Consider the following 22,415-nt stretch of genomic DNA (forward strand, 5'->3'; position numbering starts at 1 on the left):
CCTGCACATAGTATTATATCCCACAGTGGCCCTTGCACACAGTATTATGCCCCAAAGTGGTCCCTGCACACAGTATTATGTCCCTTAGTGGCCCCTGCACACAGTATTATGCCGATAGTGACCCCTGCACACAGTATTATGCCCCATAGTGGCTCCTGCACACAGTATTATGCCCCATTGTGGACCACTCATGCACAATTAATATACTCTGGGTCTCTGACCTCATGTAATGACACATCCGAACTACATGGTACACATTTCCAATTTTGATATATTTTTTAATAAATAGGTTCCTCAGTATGTGATTTCAATGGATCACTGTCAATTTGTTGTGTATGAGGAAGGTTATGCTTCATATAAAAGATAAAACATATGGACAAACTCTGTTTTTCATTATTACAAGGTTACGCTTTGGCAGGTTGAAAGCCACGTATTTGGTTCAGAACAGCTATAACACTATGTTATTACAATGCTTTATTGAAGCACGTATTAGCCTCGAAACCATTAAAACAACGAGTGTAGCCGAGTACAAAAGGTTACCAACCAGGTCACTAAGAAAATTAGAGAGGAGCGGCAGTCTGCGATAAAACCTGTAAAATATAACTGTTGTCATACGCTTTGGCTACTCTTGACTATGAAACCTCTGAAATAATTTCCACTAAAGGAATCATAGTACAAATGTATATTTTAATATTATGAACTGGATAGGTATTACAAAATGTGTGCTAATGTGTGTATAAACTGCTCAATGTGGAAGTACTGTAGTTCTGAGGTAATCGCCACTGCTAGTTCCTTAAAGGGAACCTGTCAGGTGTTTTGGTTTTTTTTTGCATCCTTAAAGAGGACTTTCCATGCCCTCTAACATTTTACATATTATATACTGCTACAGAGCTGACAGCACAGTGTGGTGTATTCAGCACACTATCAGTTTTGCAGGTATGTGACCCGTTTGCAGAGATATTGATAAGAAAGTCCTCCACACACTTCCATAGTTTTGTACTGTCTGGGGGAACGTAAGTGTCATTGCTAGGCTTTCAGGCCAGCCCCTCTGACAGGGCAGAGATATTGGTAGCGAAAATATCGGCACCAATGTCTTTGCAACCAGGGCAGATACCAGATATATATATATATATATATATAGAGAGAGAGAGAGAGAGAGAGAGAGAGACACACATCCAATGTTAGAGGACATAAAAGGTCATTTTTAACTGACCCCAGTGTGTCCAGCATCAAGTATTGATTTTTCTTGAGCTTTCTGTTGCTGAAAGTCAAGTTATAAGTTATGTAAACTTACCTAGCAGCTTCATCTAGTCATAACCATCACACTACATGAGATCCCGTGAGGTCAGCCGTTAGCTAGGGTATTAGGCTGACGTTAGACAGTGAGGGGCATGTCATTTACGCTACACAAGGTGTAATTTAGCGCTATGACTATGTGACTAATTAAGGTAAATTTGCATATGCCAATCTAATATTTTAAACTTTACTTGTCATCAGCAGAAATCTTAGTGAGGAGCACAATAGGAAAGGTCATTACTTGAGGCTAGGGACCAGTTCATGGTAAAAAAAAAAAAAAAAAAACATGATAGGTTCTTTTCAAAGAGAGTCTGTCAGTACAAATATATAATTAAATACATAATTAACTAAACACACACAAATTTCAGTAGTAGACCTCTTAATGTAACGCTCCAACACAGAAGAATTCACCGTTCTATCAATGTGCAAATTAGTTCCTGAGGAATTCAGATGGGGGGAGGGGATAACTTTGAGATTAACAGGGGCATTTACAAGGAGTATAGAGGCAGAGGAGCAAATGAGTAAGGAGACTGTATGATAACCAAGGCATTAATTTTTGTGCTGACTCACTCCCAGTAAATAGTGGTCTTACAAAAAAAAATCTAAGAAAAGTATAGAAGGATTAAAAAATTATCATTGTCCCAAATAGGCAGAAACCCCCCCCCCCCCCCCCAGCACTCCAAATTTGTAAATAAAGGGTTCATTTTTTTTTTTTTTTAATCTAAAAAGGTGTAACAGATACGACAATGTAGTATAAATGCTGTCTGATATCCCAACCTAATCATAGACCATGTGTCGGTAGAATGGACACTTACTTTCAATTGAAAACAGCTGAAGAATGACAAATGACATGGGCACCTTATTGTTTTTTCTTTTTGTTTTTTAATTATGTAAATTGTGAGCCCCATCTAGGGCTCACAATGTAAATTTTTTTCCCTATCAGCATGTCTTTTGGAGTATGGGAGGAAATCCATGCAAACACGGGGAGAACAGGATTTGAACCCAGGACTCCAGCGCTGCAAGGCTGCAGTGCTAACCACTGAGCCACCGTGTTACTCCTATGGGCAATTTATTGTTATAAGTTTCTGGGTACATGAATAACTAACAACGATGCAACAACTTGGTCCATATATAAGGAAGTCCAGGTAGGTATGAATGCATTTTTATTTTGTAGCCTTCCGCTATTACCTGCACATAATTTTACGTCTTTTCAACAACTTCCTTAAGAAGCCATAGGTAGTTCTTGCGCATCTTACGCCAGTGGGGGAATAGATAACAAATGCCATATGAAATGCCAGCCTTAATAAACTCCCCCCCCCTCCTTCCTTTTCAGAAAGGAAGCTTCAACTAGAAAGGATTCATTGTAAAGCCTATGATTTATAGTTATGTCGTCCTTTGAGCAATGCCTTTGTGAAGACATAGACATACGGCCTGCTTATTCATGAGCCATATCTTTTGTCTGTAAAACAGATATTTCATTTACTATTTCATTAAATATTAATTTAGAGATCTTCTAGAACGTACTGGTCATTGACACACAGTAGAAACTCAAGACATCAAGAGATATAGCCTCACAATCTTTGATCTTACCTTTATAGAAGTACCACTGTCAAAACGAAAAGACTTGGTTTGCCCATTTTCTAAATACACTTTTAGGACGTTTGGCATAAACAGAAGTGAATTGTCTTTGACTGTTTCCTATAGAAATATAAGGAAGCAATAGGTTAATTTAGCATTTCTTTTTTACTATTAGATATTTTGGTGGTGGGATGGAAACAAATGGTAATAAGAAATGTGAGATATCTGATAAGTACAAGTTTGTGAATAGTAAAAAAAAAAAAAAAAATCATCCCAAATAACATAACAGCTACAGTCCTATGAAAAAGTTTGGGCACCCCTATTAATCTTAAACATTTTTAGTTCTAAATATTTTGGTGTTTATAACAGCCATTTCAGTTTGATATATCTAATAACTGATGGACACAGTAATATTTCAGGATTGAAATGAGGTTTATTGTACTAACAGAAAATGTGCAATATGCATTAAACCAAAATTTGACCGGTGCAAAAGTATGGGCACCTCAACAGAAAAGTGACATTAATATTTAGTAGATCCTCCTTTTGCAAAGATAACAGCCTCTAGTCGCTTCCTGTAGCTTTTAATCAGTTCCTGGATCCTGGATAAAGGTATTTTGGACAAACAATTCAAGTTCAGTTAAGTTAGATGGTCGCCGAGCATGGACAGCCCGCTTCAAATCATCCCACAGATGTTCAATGATATTCAGGTCTGGGGACTGGGATGGCCATTCCAGAACATTGTAATTGTTCCTCTGCATGAATGCCTGAGGATTTGGAGCGGTGTTTTGGATCATTGTCTTGCTGAAATATCCATCCCCGGCGTAACTTCAACTTCGTCACTGATTCTTGAACATTATTCTCAAGAATCTGCTGATACTGAGTGGAATCCATGCGACTCTCAACTTTAACAAGATTCCCGATGCCAGCATTGGCCACACAGCCCCAAAGCATGATGGAACCTCCACCAAATTTTACAGTGGGTAGCATGTGTTTTTCTTGGAATGCTGTTTCTTTTTGGACGCCATGCATAACGCCTTTTTTTTATAACCAAACAACTCAATTTTTGTTTCCAAAATGAAGCTTCCTTGTCCAAATGTGCTTTTTCATACCTCAGGCAACTCTATTTGTGGCGTACGTGCAGAAACGGCTTCTTTCTCATCACTCTCCCATACAGCTTCTATTTGTGCAAAGTGCGCTGTATAGTTGACCGATGCACAGTGACACCATCTGCAGCAAGATGATGCTGCAGCTCTTTGGAGGTGGTCTGTGGATTGTCCTTGACTGTTCTCACCATTCTTCTTCTCTGCCTTTCTGATATTTTTCTTGGCCTGCCACTTCTGGGCTTAACAAGAACTGTCCCTGTGGTCTTCCATTTCCTTACTATGTTCCTCACAGTGGAAACTGACAGGTTAAATCTCTGAGACAACTTTTTGGTATCCTTCCCCTGAACAACTATGTTGAACAATCTTTGTTTTCAGATCATTTGAGTGAGAGTTGTTTTGAGTAGCCCATGATGCCACTCTTCAGAGGAGATTCAAATAGGAGATCAACTTGCAATTGGCCACCTTAAATACCTTTTCTTATGATTGGATACATCTGGCTATGAAGTTCAAAGCTCACTGAGGTTACAAAACCAATTTTGTGCTTCAGTAAGTCAGTAAAAAGTAGTTAGGGGAATTCAAATCAATAAAATGATAAGGGTGCCCATACTTTTGCACCGGTCAAATTTTGGTTTAATGCATATTGCACATTTTCTGTTAGTACAATAAACCTCATTTCAATCCTGAAATATTACTGTGTCCATCAGTTATTAGATATATCAAACTGAACTGAAATATATCAAACTGTTGCAAACACCAAAATATTTAGAACAAAAAATGATTAAGATTAATAGGGGTGCCCAAACTTTTTCATAGGACTGTATGACTAAGGCCCGTTTCACATCTACATTCGGTATTCCGTTCAGGGAGTCTGCTTGGGGACCCCCAGAATGGAAACCTATATGCATTAAAAAGCAGTTAGCGCTTTTCTCTCCGCATGATTAGTGCGGACACTGCACAGAAAACACACAGACTCCATTATAGTCTATGGGGTCTGTGTGGTTTCTTATCTAACCACTTAAGATAAGATAAGATAATCCTTTAATAGTCCCACCTTGGGGAAATTTCAGCGTGTTACAGCAGCATAGTAGTACAGATACAGGATAATACACAGTAATATGTTACAGACGTAGACACAGATAAACTGAGAAGAGAAGATATACTAGGAGTCCATGGCAGCTAAGGAAAAACAGAAGAGAAAGAGGAAGACCTCATTAATGCGTATAGGTTTCTGCAGGGGGGTCCCCAAGCAGAACGGAATACCGAACGCAGATATGAACCGGGCCTTACTGACATATAGAATTGGTAAAGTATAATACATGTGAGTGAGATATTACATACACAGTACATGTTTCTGAATGAATACAGTAAAATGAATACAATAAAACTAATCAAATCTTTTTCTGTCCGATTTATATGGGATATGGTATTGAGTTTATGTCTACATAAAGTAAGGAACATGTGTAAGTGCACATGACTGAAGGAGTAAGATTTATTGAAATGGTCTAAAAGCAAAACTTTTGCCCATAGAAACTAATCACAGTGCAACTTTTATTTTGTCTTCTGCTCCTAAAAATGAATAGCTACATTGTGACTGGCTGCTCGGGGCAACTAAGGGCTCGTTCACACGTGGGCAAAGGGGCGGATTTTGACAGCGGATTTCGCTTCAAAATCTGCCCCTTTACAATGGTGGTCTATGCAGACCACCGGGCTTCTTTTTTGCGCTAGCAGCGGGCTGCTGCTAGCGGAGAAAAGAAGCGACATGTCCTATCTTCAGGCGGAAGCTGCGGCAGCACCCTCCTATGTCGGCTCATTCATTTGAGCCGACATAGGAGGGGAAAGCCGCGACCGCGATGGTCGCAGCAGGCGGGTTTTGACCAGAGAGAGACGCGGCCCCCCTCAACGTGTGAACTAACCCTAAGACAGTTTTGCTTTTAGACGATTTTAATAATTTGTCTAGTAGTATATTGGTTGCAACTCACCATGTAACTCTGGAAGTCTTCAGAGTGTGAGATCCGTGCTTTGGGACTCAACAAAGCTATGTCAAATGTATGAAAGAAGAGGAAAACGTCTCCACAGTCCGGCTTCCAATAACAAAGAAACAAGAAAAGCATGATGATTTTTCATCATGCTTTTCTTTTTTCTTTGTGCACTGTATCTTATGTTTTTTTAATCTTCATATGGAATAAAAGCTAAATTTTATTGGAAGCCGGACTGTGGAGACGTTTTCCTCTTCTTTCATAGATTTTAATAATTACTTTCTGTCACTATTATACTTATAGGAAACCGCCATTGTTTCCATAGGTATAATTGACATGCTGTGATTTACATAGATGTGAGCGTTTTTGAAATTACAGCATTTCTGTTACAGATTTTTTTCTGCAACATGTGAATGAGGATAACTAGATCCCATCCCCCTTGCAGGTACTGTAATACACACTGTTATTTCCGCCACGTTCTAAACGCAACATATATGCAATGCCTCAATGGGTTTTCAAAGACTTTTGGTGTCTTCTGAGATAGGATATGACTCTGCAAAAGGTTATCACACTGTAGAAAATTGAGTTAAACAGTTCTACATCTGTACGCATATTGATAATCTACAAAGGGAAATCTTTCCAGATATTCGGGCAAGCAGTAGTATCTCAATTCCACAACATTCTCTGTATGGATTTTGGATTTGCAGTAAAAGTGAAATATAAAGTTCATGTTAAAAACTATATGCAATGCTGGGGCAATACGGAGACTCAGTGGTTAGCACTGCAGCCTTCCAGTGCTGGGGTCCTGGGTTCAAATCCTGCTAGGAATAACATCTGCAAGTAGTTTGTATGTTCTCTCCGTGTTTGTGTGGATTTCCTCCCTTTCTACAAAGACATACTGCTAAGGGAAAAAATGTACATTGTGATCCCTATGTGGGGCTCACAATCTACATAAAAAATAGAAAAAACTATATGTAAATTTAGCCATAGATAAGAAGTTATTTCCAGTGATTTTGGACTATATGTGAACATGGTGTAAACCTGACTGGTGCTTACACTCATAAAAAAGCAGATTTTTCATGTCATCAAAATGGACTCAACTTTTAGAGTTTTTAGGCCGGGGTCCTACATTGTGTGTTGTGAAAGCACAGTGTTTTAGCTGTGGTGGATCCCATCCATACATGGATTGATGGACTGATCCCATCCACACACTGCAGACAAAAATCCGCAGTGGAGCATGTCAATTATACCTACGGAATTACTGGCATTTTCCATATAGTTATAATGATGGCAGAAAGTCCGCAGAGGAAAACTTTGTGGACTTTCTTTAAAAAACACTGTGGGGAAAAAATAAATGCATTCTTCTGCAGCGATTAGCTGTGTGGGGCCTTAGCCTAAGTGAGTATTAGTTAATTGTAAGGGGGCGTTCACACTTGAACCCCTGTGTTCCCTGTGTCAGTCCGCCAGGTCTCCGTCCTATTCCCCAGAGAAACTACATAGGGGACGGGCTTCCCGGCGGTCAGTTTTAAAACCCATTCATGAAGGGGTTTTAAAAGCAATCCACCAGTATCTGTATGCAGCCTTTCCGCGGGGAAACAGCTTTTTTGGCGGACCAAAAGTCGGACATACAGGACTTTGTGTCCGGCCAAAAAAAACGGTCTCCCCGTGGAGAGGTTGAAGGTGGACTCCACCGGTTAGCTTTTACTAAACATTCAAATGAATGAGTTTTAAAACTGACTGCTAGGAAGCTGTCCCCTATGTAGTTTCTCTGGGGAATAGGACCCGGCAGACGGACAGGGGCGCAAGTGTGAACACCCCCTAAACTGTATAATCCTAACCAAAGGTCGACTTTATACCAAACACTGACAATCTACTGTGGATGTGACTCTGACTACAATTAGAAATGGAACGTCACACTTGTAGATGTGCCAAAAACAATTTATTTGAGTAGAGTGAAACGTTTTTCGATATTTTAAATATCTTCTTCAGACTCTACACATAAAACAAAACAAAATAAGAAAATAAAGAAAACATAAACAAATGCATTCGCATCATAATATGCACAGGAACGTAAAAAGAACATAAATATTCAAGAGCCAGTCCAGGTGGTGCAGGTCTAAGTAGACAGCGCGATTTCCAATATTAGGTAAGTATATCCAATATTCATGTGAAAGCGGGGTAAGTCAGGTTGGAGGCCTCAAGTCATTAAATGGAAAATTAAGAAAAATGAAGAAAAACAACATCTCAATAATAATATGGTATACAAAATATATACAATATGCAATAAAAAGGGGGAGATTGGAAGAGGACTACATGGACACAAGGTCCTTATCTGATGAAAAACCAAGTGATAGACCAGAAGAAGATAATATATAATAAGGATACCTTCAAATTAAGTTATCACTTCCTAGTTTAGGATTCCTGGGTATAAATGACAGGTTCTGCAGATCATATCAAATAAGAGAAGCTGAGTATCGTGTAGGACAATATTGAACAAATAGTTAAATGATCAGTATCAATATCCAAATCCAAAGGATAATATCCACATGTAACATATAATGCTGTTACAGACATACACAAGATTGTCCAACCATATAAACATGTGCACAGAGAGATACACCTGTTAGGTACAATGTTCCCCAGAAGAATATACAATAAGTAAAGAACAGCTCGTTGTGTGGTAGTAGAATCTTACCTCCGCTCTGTGGAGCCTGCAGGGTCCGCTGTAATGTGCTAATAATGAGCAGTGGATGGTGGGTAAGCGCCAATGGAAAACTGCCGTCTGGCTGAGTAAAGGTGGCGTGTGGCCATGGTCAAAAGTGCCGGCTTATGAATCCAGCCAGGGGCCGTCACGTGAATGCGCAACTGCGCATGTCCGGGTAAGAGGAGCCGTGATGAGCGATCACATGACCGCAAAACATGAACCGTAACAAGCGGTCAACTGACCGCGGCATATGAGCGCATGCGCTCAACACAAAGTGCATCAGCGCTTGGCTGGAAGAATGAAGCCGTAGTGAACGGCTGATTGATAGGCGCGCATGCGCTTCGGGCCGGGCTGCGATGCGAGTATCGCGAGACCTCGGTAAGCTATAGTGTAAGCCAGAATAAGCAATAGGTCAGGTGTATAGGAGTGGATGAATGAATCTGCAAAGACTGCTAGTGTGAATAGATCTGTAATAGGACTAGGTACCAAACCACTACAGGAAATGCAATGATGAAATATAGCAGTAGAGAGTGAAGATGACTTAACTAGGACTAATAGGAAAAGGGGTAAGCGAAATGTAGGATAGAGACCCAATAAATTTATTGGGTCTCTATCCTACATTTCGCTTACCCCTTTTCCTATTAGTCCTAGTTAAGTCATCTTCACTCTCTACTGCTATATTTCATCATTGCATTTCCTGTAGTGGTTTGGTACCTAGTCCTATTACAGATCTATTCACACTAGCAGTCTTTGCAGATTCATTCATCCACTCCTATACACCTGACCTATTGCTTATTCTGGCTTACACTATAGCTTACCGAGGTCTCGCGATACTCGCATCGCAGCCCGGCCCGAAGCGCATGCGCGCCTATCAATCAGCCGTTCACTACGGCTTCATTCTTCCAGCCAAGCGCTGATGCACTTTGTGTTGAGCGCATGCGCTCATATGCCGCGGTCAGTTGACCGCTTGTTACGGTTCATGTTTTGCGGTCATGTGATCGCTCATCACGGCTCCTCCTACCCGGACATGCGCAGTTGCGCATTCATGTGACGGCCCCCGGCTGGATTCATAAGCCGGCACTTTTGACCATGGCCGCACGCCACCTTTACTCAGCCAGACGGCAGTTTTCCATTGGCGCTTACCCACCATCCACTGCTCATTATTAGCACATTACAGCGGACCCTGCAGGCTCCACAGAGCGGAGGTAAGATTCTACTACCACACAACGAGCTGTTCTTTACTTATTGTATATTCTCCTGGGGAACATTGTACCTAACAGGTGTATCTCTCTGTGCACATGTTTATATGGTTGGACAATCTTGTGTATGTCTGTAACAGCATTATATGTTACATGTGGATATTATCCTTTGGATTTGGATATTGATACTGATCATTTAACTATTTGTTCAATATTGTCCTACACGATACTCAGCTTCTCTTATTTGATATGATCTGCAGAACCTGTCATTTATACCCAGGAATCCTAAACTAGGAAGTGATAACTTAATTTGAAGGTATCCTTATTATATACTATCTTCTTCTGGTCTATCACTTGGTTTTTCATCAGATAAGGACCTTGTGTCCATGTAGTCCTCTTCCAATCTCCCCCTTTTTATTGCATATTGTATATATTTTATATACCATATTATTATTGAGATGTTGTTTTTCTTCATTTTTCTTAATTTTCCATTTAATGACTTGAGGCCTCCAACCTGACTTACCCCGCTTTCACATGAATATTGGATATACTTACCTAATATTGGAAATCACGCTGTCTACTTAGACCTGCACCACCTGGACTGGCTCTTGAATATTTATGTTCTTTTTACGTTCCTGTGCATATTATGATGCAAATGCATTTGTTTATGTTTTCTTTATTTTCTTATTTTGTTTTGTTTTATGTGTAGAGTCTGAAGAAGATATTTAAAATATCGAAAAACGTTTCACTCTACTCAAATAAATTGTTTTTGGCACATCTACAAGTGTGACGTTCCATTTCTAATTGAAATATTCGGGGTCGGGACCCTACGTCTACACCTACCCATTGTGGGCCTTGCATCCCTCAATCATCTGACTACAATTAGACACACACAGGTTGGCCCCCTACTGGTGACAAGGGGTGGCTAAGTAAAGTAAAGTGTAAATCCAGTTTGAGTTGAATAATTAAATATTTTTTTTTATGCTTTGGTTCTTGAATCGACTTCCAAACCGCCACAATGTTTTTTTAATGTCGTTGTCAGGCAACACATTCATAGCAACCTGTATATCTCAGATTATTCCAGTCCTCAGATCAAAGAACTACGGAAAGGATGTCATTGAATGACTTAAACCAAGTCTTTCCTTATCTCTCACTGTCACATCAAGCACATGTTTTGTAAAATAATATATTGGCAGAGAACCTCTTTCATTTTCCATGTCAATACTGCTAAATTCTTGTCCAATTGTATGAACTAAGAATCTATTTTGGTCCAATGCATTCTCTGCTGAAATGAGTCTGTGGGTGTCTTTTCTTGTATCAGAAACCAGTAGGATGAAGTTTATTAGCATTTCTTGGCTCCTTATCACAAAACAGCGTTGTATTAAAGGTGATGATTCATTAATGGCAGATTTCATTGTGGCCATGACTCAGAAAAGCCTAAGAAAAGCTTCTAACAGACAAGTCCCTCTTCTCCTTGGCAAAGCACTAAACAAGCTTTCTATTCTAGTCAACAAATCATCACATGGTTTCTTGTTCCAGAAAGTTCTACAAATATTTATATAGCAAATGTTAAAGGAATTTGTGTTCTTATTTAGTGACCTCGGCTTTCCACATCTCTTATTATCAGTAGTTTCATTATTAGATGCATTTTGGAAGATAGCGTACTGCAGTTTGCTGCAAAATAGCAATAGATGCTGGTAGCTTCCCCTCCTTGGATAAAACTATAACTATGCTATTAAAATTTTATCCAGAATAGCTAGTGATAGCTACGGTATTGGATATGGTAGGAGACACAAGACATTGAAATAGTTACATTATTCTAATCGTATTGCATTCTAAGTGAGAAGAACATTGGAAGTGAATAAAGCCCCCAGTGTTTAGGTCCCATGTTCTTGATGCTAGTAATGATGATGATGATAACAGAAGTGCAATAAGAAAACACTGGACGATGAACTGAGGCTACAAGTAAATATTAGTGGTTTGAAAAACAAATATACATACAATATATGTATACTGTATAGATCATGTGCCTTATATTGCAAGTGTATGAATGACCACTGAGGAGTTCCATAACCATGTAAACTGCTTTGCTCTCTATAAACATGATAGACCATACAACCAAATTTCATTGTGAGTCAATGCTCAATATAGTGACATATCAAAATACATTTTATGTAATACTTTGAGCACTCCATCACGTCATTAAAACTATAATGTTCTATTTAAAGGGATTCTATCATTAGAAAATCACCTTTTGAACTAATGGGACTCCTACCTTTCATTCTCTTCTTCTCGCTACCGTTTCTGTAAAAATCTGTTTAGTGCGATATGCAAATTTTCGCACAGAAAACACAGGAGGAGTTCATTACAATACAATATAAACTTATCACCCTCATGCACAAGGTTCTCCATTATGCTGCACCTATCTACATTTCCTCCCTCATCTCTGTCTACCGCCCAACCCGTGCTCTCCATTCACTCAATGACTTAAGACTTACATCCTCTATTATCAGAACCTCCCACACTCGTATACAAGACCTCTCCTGAGTTGCACCACTTCTCTGGAATGCTCTATTCTGGGCAATCAGATTAACTCCCAATTTCTACAGCTTCAAGTGCAAACTAAAGACATTTCTTTTCAGACAGGCCTATTTTAATGTAAACCCTTCCATAATTAGAATCCCTAAAATTAACCCGTCTCTGTTCACACTCCCACATTACCCCACACGATATGATGCCGTTTCAGGCTAACTTTATATATCCAGGCACCCTTTGCACATTAAAGGACATGACTGGTGATGGCTCATACAGTTTTATGTTTGTGTAATGACAGTAACCTCTATTACAAAATTGTCTGACCCCTGTATAAGAAATGCTACCTCCGATACTACCCCTGCTACCTCTTATGTCACTCCTCTACCTCATAGATTGTTAGCTCTTGCGAGCAGGGCCCTCAGTTCCATTGTGTGAAGTGACTATTTCTTTTGTAATGTATTTTTTTTTGTCTGTACTTGAACCCTACAAATTGTACAGTGCTGCGGGATATTTAGGTTCTATATAAATAAAATGTATTATTATTGTTATTATTACTACTAATATTCCCCCTGTGCTCCAAGCACACCCGTGTCATAACCTCTCGCTGCCCCTTAGTTAATTCTGTTCACACCCCTCTTCATCTTCTACTGATCTTCTGCCTTGCATAGGCATCCAAGGCTACGTTATACATGGATGAAATCTGACGCATGTGTATTGCAGGTTCAGGGAAAGCCTACTGCACATGCTCAGCCACCCATTTTGCAGTTGTCTGTTACAGGCACAGTACGCTCATGTAACAGACCACCGCAAAATGGCAGACCGAGCAATTGCTGTTGGCTCTGCATCAACCCAAAGTGGCAGAGCCAATTATGCGTGCATGAGATTTCATCCTGATATAGCACAGCGTCTGATTCCTACCCAAGGCAGAAGATCAGGAGAATATGAAGAGAGGCGTGAACAGAATTAACCAAGTGGCAGCGAGAGGTTATAGCACGGGTATTTATTTGCAACCTCAGTTCATGAGTTTTAGCTGCCTCATCCTCAGGGTCAGTTGGCATTCCAGATGTTGAACTCTCATCTAGCACAATATTATAACATATCTTGATGTTATGCCATAACATAATTTGTTAGGAATACCTCCATAATGGAAGGAAACTAAATAGCAGTCAGCACTTAAGCACGGTAAATGTAGGTTGAATATGATTAAATCTCTTTTTTTTTTAGCTTTTTAGAAAAGATCTGAAATATAATTTTTCATATTAGAAAATATAATTATTTTTCATGTTGCTATAGCATTGTGTTAAAACATGTAAGATTATATTCTCGTGTACTCTATGCTATAAATATCATCTGGTATTAGAGAGACTATAATATAACTGGATCACATTGGATAGTTAACTATGAATTACATGTTACAAGAATTCTCAAATTGCAGGTTATCAAAACGTAGATCAAAATAAAGATTAGAGATGTGCGAACACCGTTCAATCGAATAGATACTCGATCGAATATCAGGCCGTTTGAGGTATTCGATTCCGATCAAATACCACGAGGCAAACGCAGTAAAAATTCGTATCCCCTCCCACCTTCTCTGGCGCGTTTTTTGCACCAATAACTGCGCAGGGGAGGTGGGACAGGAACTATGACAACGGAGGCATAAAAAAAAAAAATCGGAAAAAGGAATTGGTGGCTGAAATCAGGTGACCTCCACTTCAGACGAATGGTGAATTTAACATTCAATTAATTTGGGACTGTGAACTATGTGACTGTGAGACAGGGACAGATCTACAGGCAGGGTTAGCTAGGGATTACCTTTATTTAGGGGGGAATGTTACTCACCCAGCTCTTTGGGACTCTATCTGGTCGGGATCCCTGTCAGCTTGCGGGAGCTGACTTTTTCCATAGGAATGCATTGACCAGTGTCGATTGGCCAAATGCCATACAGAGTACAGCATTCAGTCAATCAACGCTGGTTCTGCCGGAGGAGGCGGAGTTTAAGATCGGTCCACAGCAATTTCCATTGTGGTCCGCTCTCAGATGTAGCAGTGCTGACACAGCACTGCTACACAGAGAAGCAGCAGAGCTCAGCACACACAGAGATGCAGCAGAGCTGAGTGTGCAGCAGGGTTCAACGCACACTCAATACTGCATCTGAGATGTAGTAGTGCGGAGTGTGCGTTGAACCCTGCTGCACACTCAGCTCTGCTGCATCTCGGGTGTAGCAGAGCTCAGCTCTCCTACTTCTCCAGTGTATAGATGTCATGACCTGGTTGTTTGTGTATTTTGTTTCGGTTGGGGATTTGATCCGGGCTCCTATTTTCTGCTGGTGGTTGCTTTGCCACTGGGCCATCTGGTTTGGTATTGGGGTCAGTCCTCTTAGCATACTTGAGGTTCCAGGAATCGAACCTCAGGTGTTTAATATTGCCATCATCCTATGGGAGGATTCTGGGGCCTTTTTAAGGAAGAGGGCTGGCTCCACATGTTGCCGGTTTTCGTGGTTTACACCTTAGGATTCTTGGCTCTAGGAGGAGGATTGTTTTTGGTGAAAGTTCCAACTGATTAGGAAGTGGTGTGAGAGTTGCCTGTTGTGTGTATCTGGTTTGTTCCCTCACACTTCATCTCCACCCTATCCTTCTGCTCTGTTTGCCTGGTACTTTCTTGTGGTTTGAGAGGTTTTGGGTTCCAGTGTTTTCCCCAGTCCTGTGTTTACCCTTTCCTCACCTCTCCACTGTCCCTCTCCTCATTTTCTTGATTTGTTTTGTGTTGTGCTGCGTGTCCGTTGTCCAGCACCTCCCAGCCCATTTGTCTGTCTGCAGCTGCAACTGGATTTCTGTAGGGGTCACCACTTTAGAAACCCCAGTCCCTAGCTCTCCTATAGCTCTTGCCCTATCTGTCTGCTAGGTCTTCGTGCTAGAGAGCCAGGAGTTGTCGGGGCCAAGACTAGCTTGGGGACAGCTGACCACCACCCGTAGGCAGGGCCTAGCTAGCCACCGTAGTGCCAGGGATAGTCTCCCTCCCCTATTCCTTAGCAGTGCAACCTGCAATCCGGAATCTGGGTCTGGACTCAGACATGAACGTAATAACAGAGCTCAGCACACGACCAGCTCTGCTTCATCTCTGGTGCGCTAAGCTCGGTTGCAACTCTGGAGTAGTCGAGCTCAGCACACGGCTGCATCTCCGGAGTAGCCGAGCTCAGCGCATGGCCAGAACTGCTTCATCTCTGATGTAGCAGTGCTGGCCATGCGCTGAGCTCGACTGCATCTCCGGAATAGCCGAGCTCAGCACATGGCCATCTCTGCTTCAACTCCGATGTAGCAGTGCTGGCCATGCGATGAGCTCGGCTGCATCTCCGGAGTAGCTGAGCTCAGCACACGGCCAAAATTGCTTCATCTCCGATGTTCCAGTGCTGGCCGTGCACTGAGCTTGGCTGCATCTTAGGAGCAGTCTCCATTCTGGTCTGATCTTAGACTCCGCCTCTTCACAGACGAGCCTCCGGCAGAAACAGTGTTGATTGGCCGAATGCTGTACACTGGCCAATCAATGCTGGTCAATGCATTCCTATGGGAAAAAGTCAGCTCCCGCATATCGCAAGCTGACAGGGATCCCCACATAATACAGTGACTTGGGCATATTAGATGCCCCCAGACATGCTTCCCCTGCTGTCCCAGTTGCATTCCAGGGTGTTGGTTCCTGGGGTGTGATAGTGGACTTGGTGACTCTCCTGAGTCGAAATGTGGGATCCCCTGAAATGAAGCATTTTTCCCCATAGACTATAATGGGGTTCGATATTCGATCGAATAGTCGAATATTGAGCGGCTATTCGAAACGATTATCAAATATTTTACTGTTCGCTCATCTCTAATAAAGATCAATAGTCTTTAAAAATTATGTCTTTATCATTTTACAATATAGGGCATTTATGGCATATTACATTATGTGTACATTGCTATGAGATCTATGCACAGCATATGATATGTAGTAAAGAATGCAACAATATTTTCTCTTTGATTTGTACAGAATACAGCATAAAAGACTAGAGGCATATGAGTTACAGTAAGATCTAATGAACCTCTATGGCTACCTTATTAGGGTGTTCTACAAAACAGAGCAGTAATTCCTGCTGTGTACATTAGGCCATTAGTACACTTGCAAAAATATGTTTTACTATTTACGACACAAAGAGTAATTGATAATTTCCTGACAAATTGTGGTAAATAATAGCTGCATATGACACTTACGGAAACCTGTCCGTTTATGATCACTTCCTCGGAAAATCGAACCTTCACTGGATTAGACTTCAATCTTGCCTTCTTTGCTGCACTTATAAATGCTGATTTTGGTGACTTAAGGAGACAAAAAGACACAAAAAACACATATCACAATCATTTATTAAGAAAGTAAACTGTATCTGTAGAAAATATAATATGAAGAATATGTATAGAGAAAAAAAAAAAAATATATATATATATATATATATATATATATATATATATATATATATATAATTTTTAAATCGGAGACAACACTTTTAATGCGACAGCTGAATTTGCTGGGAAAATTTGCCATCAGCTGCTCATTGCCCCTGCAGCTACTCTACAGGAGAGATGTAATATTATATACAGCCATTCAAACCGATGTCTGTCCAAGTACTGTAATGTAGATCCACTACAACAAGAGCTGCGACTGCTTGTTAGCACGTCTCTGTTCTTATTAATAGGGGGAGCACATGGAGAGGGGGGCCATATAAAATACAGCCTGTGGAAAGAGGCGGTCTGCTATCATTTCAGCAAGCTGAGTTTAATGGTAAAACGTCATTTCTAGTTATACTCACTGGGTATGGTTGCACAACTGTAAGAAGGATTGATTCCTTGCAGCTTCTGTAGGGAAACCGAGATGTATGAAATGTTAAATGTTATTTGTATTTATAATATACAATTTTAAAATTTTAGGAACAAAACATGGAAATGCATTGTAAAGCTTTGTATTAGCACCAAACCAAAAAAAACATAGTAAGTAATGTGCTATACCATTGTAAAGCCACTAACAACATACAATGGCAAACAATCCAATTTGTCCAATTTTAAGTATAGATTAGAGATGAGCGAACACTAAAATGTTCGAGGTTCGAAATTCGATTCGAACAGCCGCTCAATGTTCGTGTGTTCGAATGGGTTTCGAACCCCATTATAGTCTATGGGGAACAGATACTCGTTAAGGGGGAAACCCAAATCCGTGTCTGGAGGGTCACCAAGTCCACTATGACACCCCAGGAAATGATGCCAACACCTCTGGAATGACACTGGGACAGCAGGGGAAGCATGTCTGGGGGCATCTAACACACCAAAGACCCTCTATTACCCCAACATCACTGCCTAACAACTACACACTTTCCACATTCAAAAAAACCTCAATCAAAGTGGGAAAATACCTGGAAACCTTCTTTACTCCCCAAATGGATGGACACAAACCCCAATTTAAGCTCAACAAACAGTAACAACCACCCCTTTAAATCACGTTCCCCATGACAACCACAAATGGAATAGGCAATGGGAATTCCAAAAGCCCTCACCCTTAACTGTCATTTTGAGTGTGTGTGTGTGTGTGTGTGTGTGTGTGTGATGTGGTAAGACCTTCCAAAATTCACTTTTCTAGCCCTTAACATGAGCCCTTCCAAACAAAGTTACATGACCTTAAGCTGAGCTACCAGCAGAGATTGAGGCCCTTGGCATGAGTAGAGCCTTGCACCAGCAGTGTTTTTGGCACTTAGGGTGAGTTGAGCCTTGTACCAGCGTGTGTCCCTTAACATCAGGCGGGCCCTAAGTTCTGCGCTTTGCACAAAAGTTCCACATTAACTAGGCTGAATAGTACAAAGATTAGTAGGCCCGAGAACCAGGAACAGGTCTTGCAATGGCTGTCGGATAACGCTTAAAGCACATTGTCCACCAGCCAGGCAGCCTCTACCTCCTCTTACCCAACAGTCTTGTCCTCCTTCCACCCAAAATTCCCAATCTTCCCAGAACAACTGTGGCACCTCACTATGCCGTCCCTAGCCGTCTCAACTTCTCCCGGTGTGGCGTCCCCGCCTTGCACCAGCACGTGTCACTCAACATCAGGTGGGCCCTTAGTTCCGCGCTTTGCTGCAAGGTCCACTTGACCACCGACACTTGGACAAGCGCCTGTGGTCAGGGATGCTGCAGTGCTTATCTTTAATGACAGGCAGGGTGAATGTGGTGGAGTCTGTTCCCCGGGTGCAAACTGGGGTGGCCTATCTCCTCTCCCAGGCCAAAATTCATGGCAGGAGTAGACTGAAACCCTACGACGCTGCAACCTCCAACACAGCTACTAGCGGCAAACGCTAAAACACTGGTGTGGGGAGACGTCAGCAGGCGGTGCTGAAGCTCATCAGCTTGGGGGACAGACAGCACAGTGCCTCCGAGGTCAGGGATGCCATCCTGGCTGAGATGGCATTTTTTTTTCCCTGCTACACCTGGGGCCTGGCATTTTTACGCCTGTGATAATGGCTGGAACCTGGTAGCGGCTCTGGAGCTTGCCAGCCTCCAACACGTTCCATGTTTGGCCCACGTCTAACCTAGTGGTGCAAAGTTTTTTAAAAACATACCCAAATGTACCGAAGCTACTGTTGAAAATGCGGCGCTTGTGCGCCCACTTTTGCAAGTGCACAGGAGTCGCTGCTAGCCTAAAAACACTCTAGCAAGGCCTACATCTGTCCAAACACAGGCTGTTGTCTGTCATTCACACACGCTGAAACCCTACAATACCATATCTTGAGCAGGGTGTGTGAGCTGCACAGACCTTTGATGGAGTTCCATCTACAAAACCCAAGGGTTCCTCAAAGTCAGCAACCAAAGTTTCTGCACCATGAGTTTCCAGGGGTGGCAGAGTTATGGCTAGGGGAAGAGGCATGGATAGGGATGATGTCTAGGGGCAAAAGCAGTGTGGATGTGGAGGCAAGCTAAGCAGGAAAAACTGGGGGTACAAGCTAAGGCATGGACTGGGGTGATGTCTAGGGGCAAAAGCAGTGTGGATGTGGAGGCAAGCTAAGCAGGAAAAACTGGGGGTACAAGCTAAGGCATGGACTGGGGTGATGTCTAGGGGCAAAAGCAGTGTGGATGTGGAGGCAAGCTAAGCAGGAAAAACTGGGGGTACAAGCTAAGGCATGGACTGGGGTGATGTCTAGGGGCAAAAGCAGTGTGGATGTGGAGGCAAGCAAAGCAGGGAAAATGGTGGCTAGAGGCAAAGGGATGTCCATAGGCAGCAAGGGCAAAGATGCAAAACTCTCCCGTTTCAAGAATTTTCCTGACTTGTTTCCCCACAAAACATTCCTGGGAGGAGGGCTGAAACACCACCCTCCTCCTCCTCCGCTGTTAGATTTACCCCAGCTACGAGCTGAAAACGCTGCAACACTGGTGTGGGGAGACGTCAGCAGGCTGGGCTGAAGCTCATCAGCTTGGGAGACGGACAGCACACTGCCTCTGAGGTCAGGGATGCCATCCTGGATGAGATGGCAATTTGTTTATCCCCGCTGCCCCTGGGGCCAGGTTTTTTAGCTTGTTGGAGGGCTCTGGAGCTTGCCAGCCTCCAACACGTTCCATGCCTGGCCCACATGTTCAATGTAGTGGTGCAATGATTTTTAAAAACATACCCCAAATTAGCTGAGCTAAGGGTGAAAGTGCGGCACTTGGACACCCACTTTCCCAAGTCTACAGTACCTGGAGCTAGCCGCAATACACTCCAGCAAGGCCTACATCTGCCTGAAGCACCTACTGTTGTGCGAGGTCACCACACGCTCTAACCCTAGATACCGTATGTTCAGCAGGGTGTGTGAGCAGCAGAGACCTTTGATGGAGTACCAGCTACAAAACCCAAGGGTTCCTCAGAGTCAGCTCCCTCACTTTCTGCACCATGAGTTTCCATGGGTGGCAGACTTATGGCTAGAGGCACAGGCATGGATAGGGGTGATGTGTAGGGGCAAAAGCAGTGTGGATGTGGAGGCAAGCTAAGCAGCAAAAACTGGGGGTACAAGCAGCCGGTGACATCATCACTGACAAGCACAGCTGTCTGTCAGCTGACAGGCTGACTTTCACCAAAATGAACAGACAATGGATAGACTCATCATATACATGTCAGTTACATGACAAATTTAGTGCAATTTGCAAGTCCAAGATGGTTTGGAGATCTGCGGAGAGGAATCTCACCACCTCTTGCGGGTGCCATCATTTGGAAGGCAAGCCCTGGGCTCAGTGGGTGAGAGCAAGCGCAGGATAATCGTCGTTTGGCCTGGCGGCCACTGCCTCTTCCACTGTTGACAGGGCTGGCGCTGCAGTCCAGACCAGGAGCCAGGACACCTCCACATCTGCCTCTGACACTTTGGGGAGTTCACCCTTATCCTCACCTTTTCCTGCCATTTCTCCTTTTGCCCGCGCCATCATGCGCCTCTTCCCAGCAACTCCCCATCTCCCAAGCCTTTCATTTCATGCTAAAGTACAGCGCAACCCACCCACATGCCCAAGGCTTCAATGGCCTCATCTCAAGAAATCTGGCCCAGGAGATGTTGGAATCCCGGCTGGGGGACACTCTGCCCTTTTTGGGCAGAGTGTCTACTGCGCCACCGCACTGTGCCGTCCACACCAGCACTTTCCCCCAAACATGAGGCGGTCCCTAAATTCAGCGCTTAGCCCTAAAGTTCCATGTGACCAGTTACGAATGGACAAGTGCATGCGGACAGGGACGCTACCTTTCAATTTGGGCACAGTGGTTGAATGTAGTTGAGGCGTGGACCGGGTCGCAAAATGTGGTGGCCTGACTTGTCTCCCCACACAACATTCCTGGGAGGAGGGCTGAAACACCACCCTCCTCCGCTGTTAAATTGACCCCAGCTACGAGCTGGAAACGCTGCAACACTGGTGTGGGGAGACGTCAGCGGGCCGTGCTGAAGCTCATCAGCTTGGGGGCCAGACAGCACACTGCCTACAAAGTGAGTCATGCCATCCTCGATGAGACGGCAATGTGGTTTTTGCCACTGCACCTGGGCCCAGGCATGTTGTCATGTGTGATAATGGCCGTAACCTGGGATTGGCTCTGTAGCTTGGCAGCCTGCAACATATTCCATGCCTGGGCCACGTTTTTAACTCATTGCTGCTAATCTTTTGAAAAAGGTACCCCAATGTTCCTGAGCTACTGGTGAAAGTGTGGCGCTTGTGCGGATAGTTTTTAAAGTGTATAGTTGCCGCTGCTAGCCTCTATGCACTCCTACAACGCCTGTACCTGCTGGAACAACGGCTGTTGTGCGACGTCTCCACACTGCTGGCACTAAACATATCATGTGTTGAGCAGAGTGTGTGAGCAGCACAGACCTTTGATGTAGTTCCAACTCCAAAACCCTCGGGTTCGTCAAAGTCAACTCCCTCAGTTGCTCAACCATGAGTGGCCATGGGTGGCAGACTTATGTGAAATCCCATCCATTGCACTGGACACGAAACATTAGCATGCGCTCAGCACAACTTCGGATATGGCAGATGTGTTAAGCAGGGTGCAGGGTACAACACAGACCAGGCCCGAGCACCAGGAACAGGTGTTAGAAATACTGCAGCATCTGCCATTTCCTTCCAATTTTGGGGTTTTGGACCCGCCACCGACTTGTCTGGACCTAAGTGGGGATCATGAGACACAGTTGCCATCAAGGCAAGCTGTGGTCATGTGCGGTTTGCAGTAAGGGGGCAGTGCGCAATTGGAAGAGGAGTTGGTGGATGACGAGGCCACCGACTCCACATGGACAGGGGTGATGTCTAGGGGCTAAAGCAGTGTAGATGTAGAGGGAAGCTAAATCAACAAAAAACCTGGGTAGAAGCAAAGGCATAAACTGGGGTGATGTTTAGGGGTGAAAGCAGAGTAGATGTGGAGGGAAGCTAAGCAGCAAAAACAGTGGGTAGAAGCAAAGGCATGCAAAACTCTACCCTGTTGGAAGACTTATTCCTAGGTCTGGAACACGTTAATGGCCCCCCTG

At 42.9% G+C, this 22,415-nt stretch overlaps 1 protein-coding gene across 4 annotated transcripts in view; it reads right to left on the reverse strand.

The window, feature by feature from the left end:
* The window catches only part of FRMPD4 (FERM and PDZ domain containing 4), a 461,147-nt gene that overhangs the window by 28,357 nt on the left and 410,375 nt on the right, over nucleotides 1-22,415 (reverse strand). For all 4 annotated transcript variants that reach the window (XM_075265006.1, XM_075265007.1, XM_075265008.1 and 1 more), the window contains 3 exons: nucleotides 17,223-17,268; nucleotides 16,630-16,734; nucleotides 2,887-2,994 (listed from right to left, as the gene is read on the reverse strand). In XM_075265006.1, coding sequence (XP_075121107.1) covers nucleotides 2,887-2,994; nucleotides 16,630-16,734; nucleotides 17,223-17,268 — 259 coding nt within the window. The remainder of the gene's footprint in view (nucleotides 1-2,886; nucleotides 2,995-16,629; nucleotides 16,735-17,222; nucleotides 17,269-22,415) is intronic.

This window comes from Leptodactylus fuscus, chromosome 2 (assembly GCF_031893055.1).
Source record: "Leptodactylus fuscus isolate aLepFus1 chromosome 2, aLepFus1.hap2, whole genome shotgun sequence".
NCBI classification, from domain to species: domain Eukaryota; kingdom Metazoa; phylum Chordata; class Amphibia; order Anura; family Leptodactylidae; genus Leptodactylus; species Leptodactylus fuscus.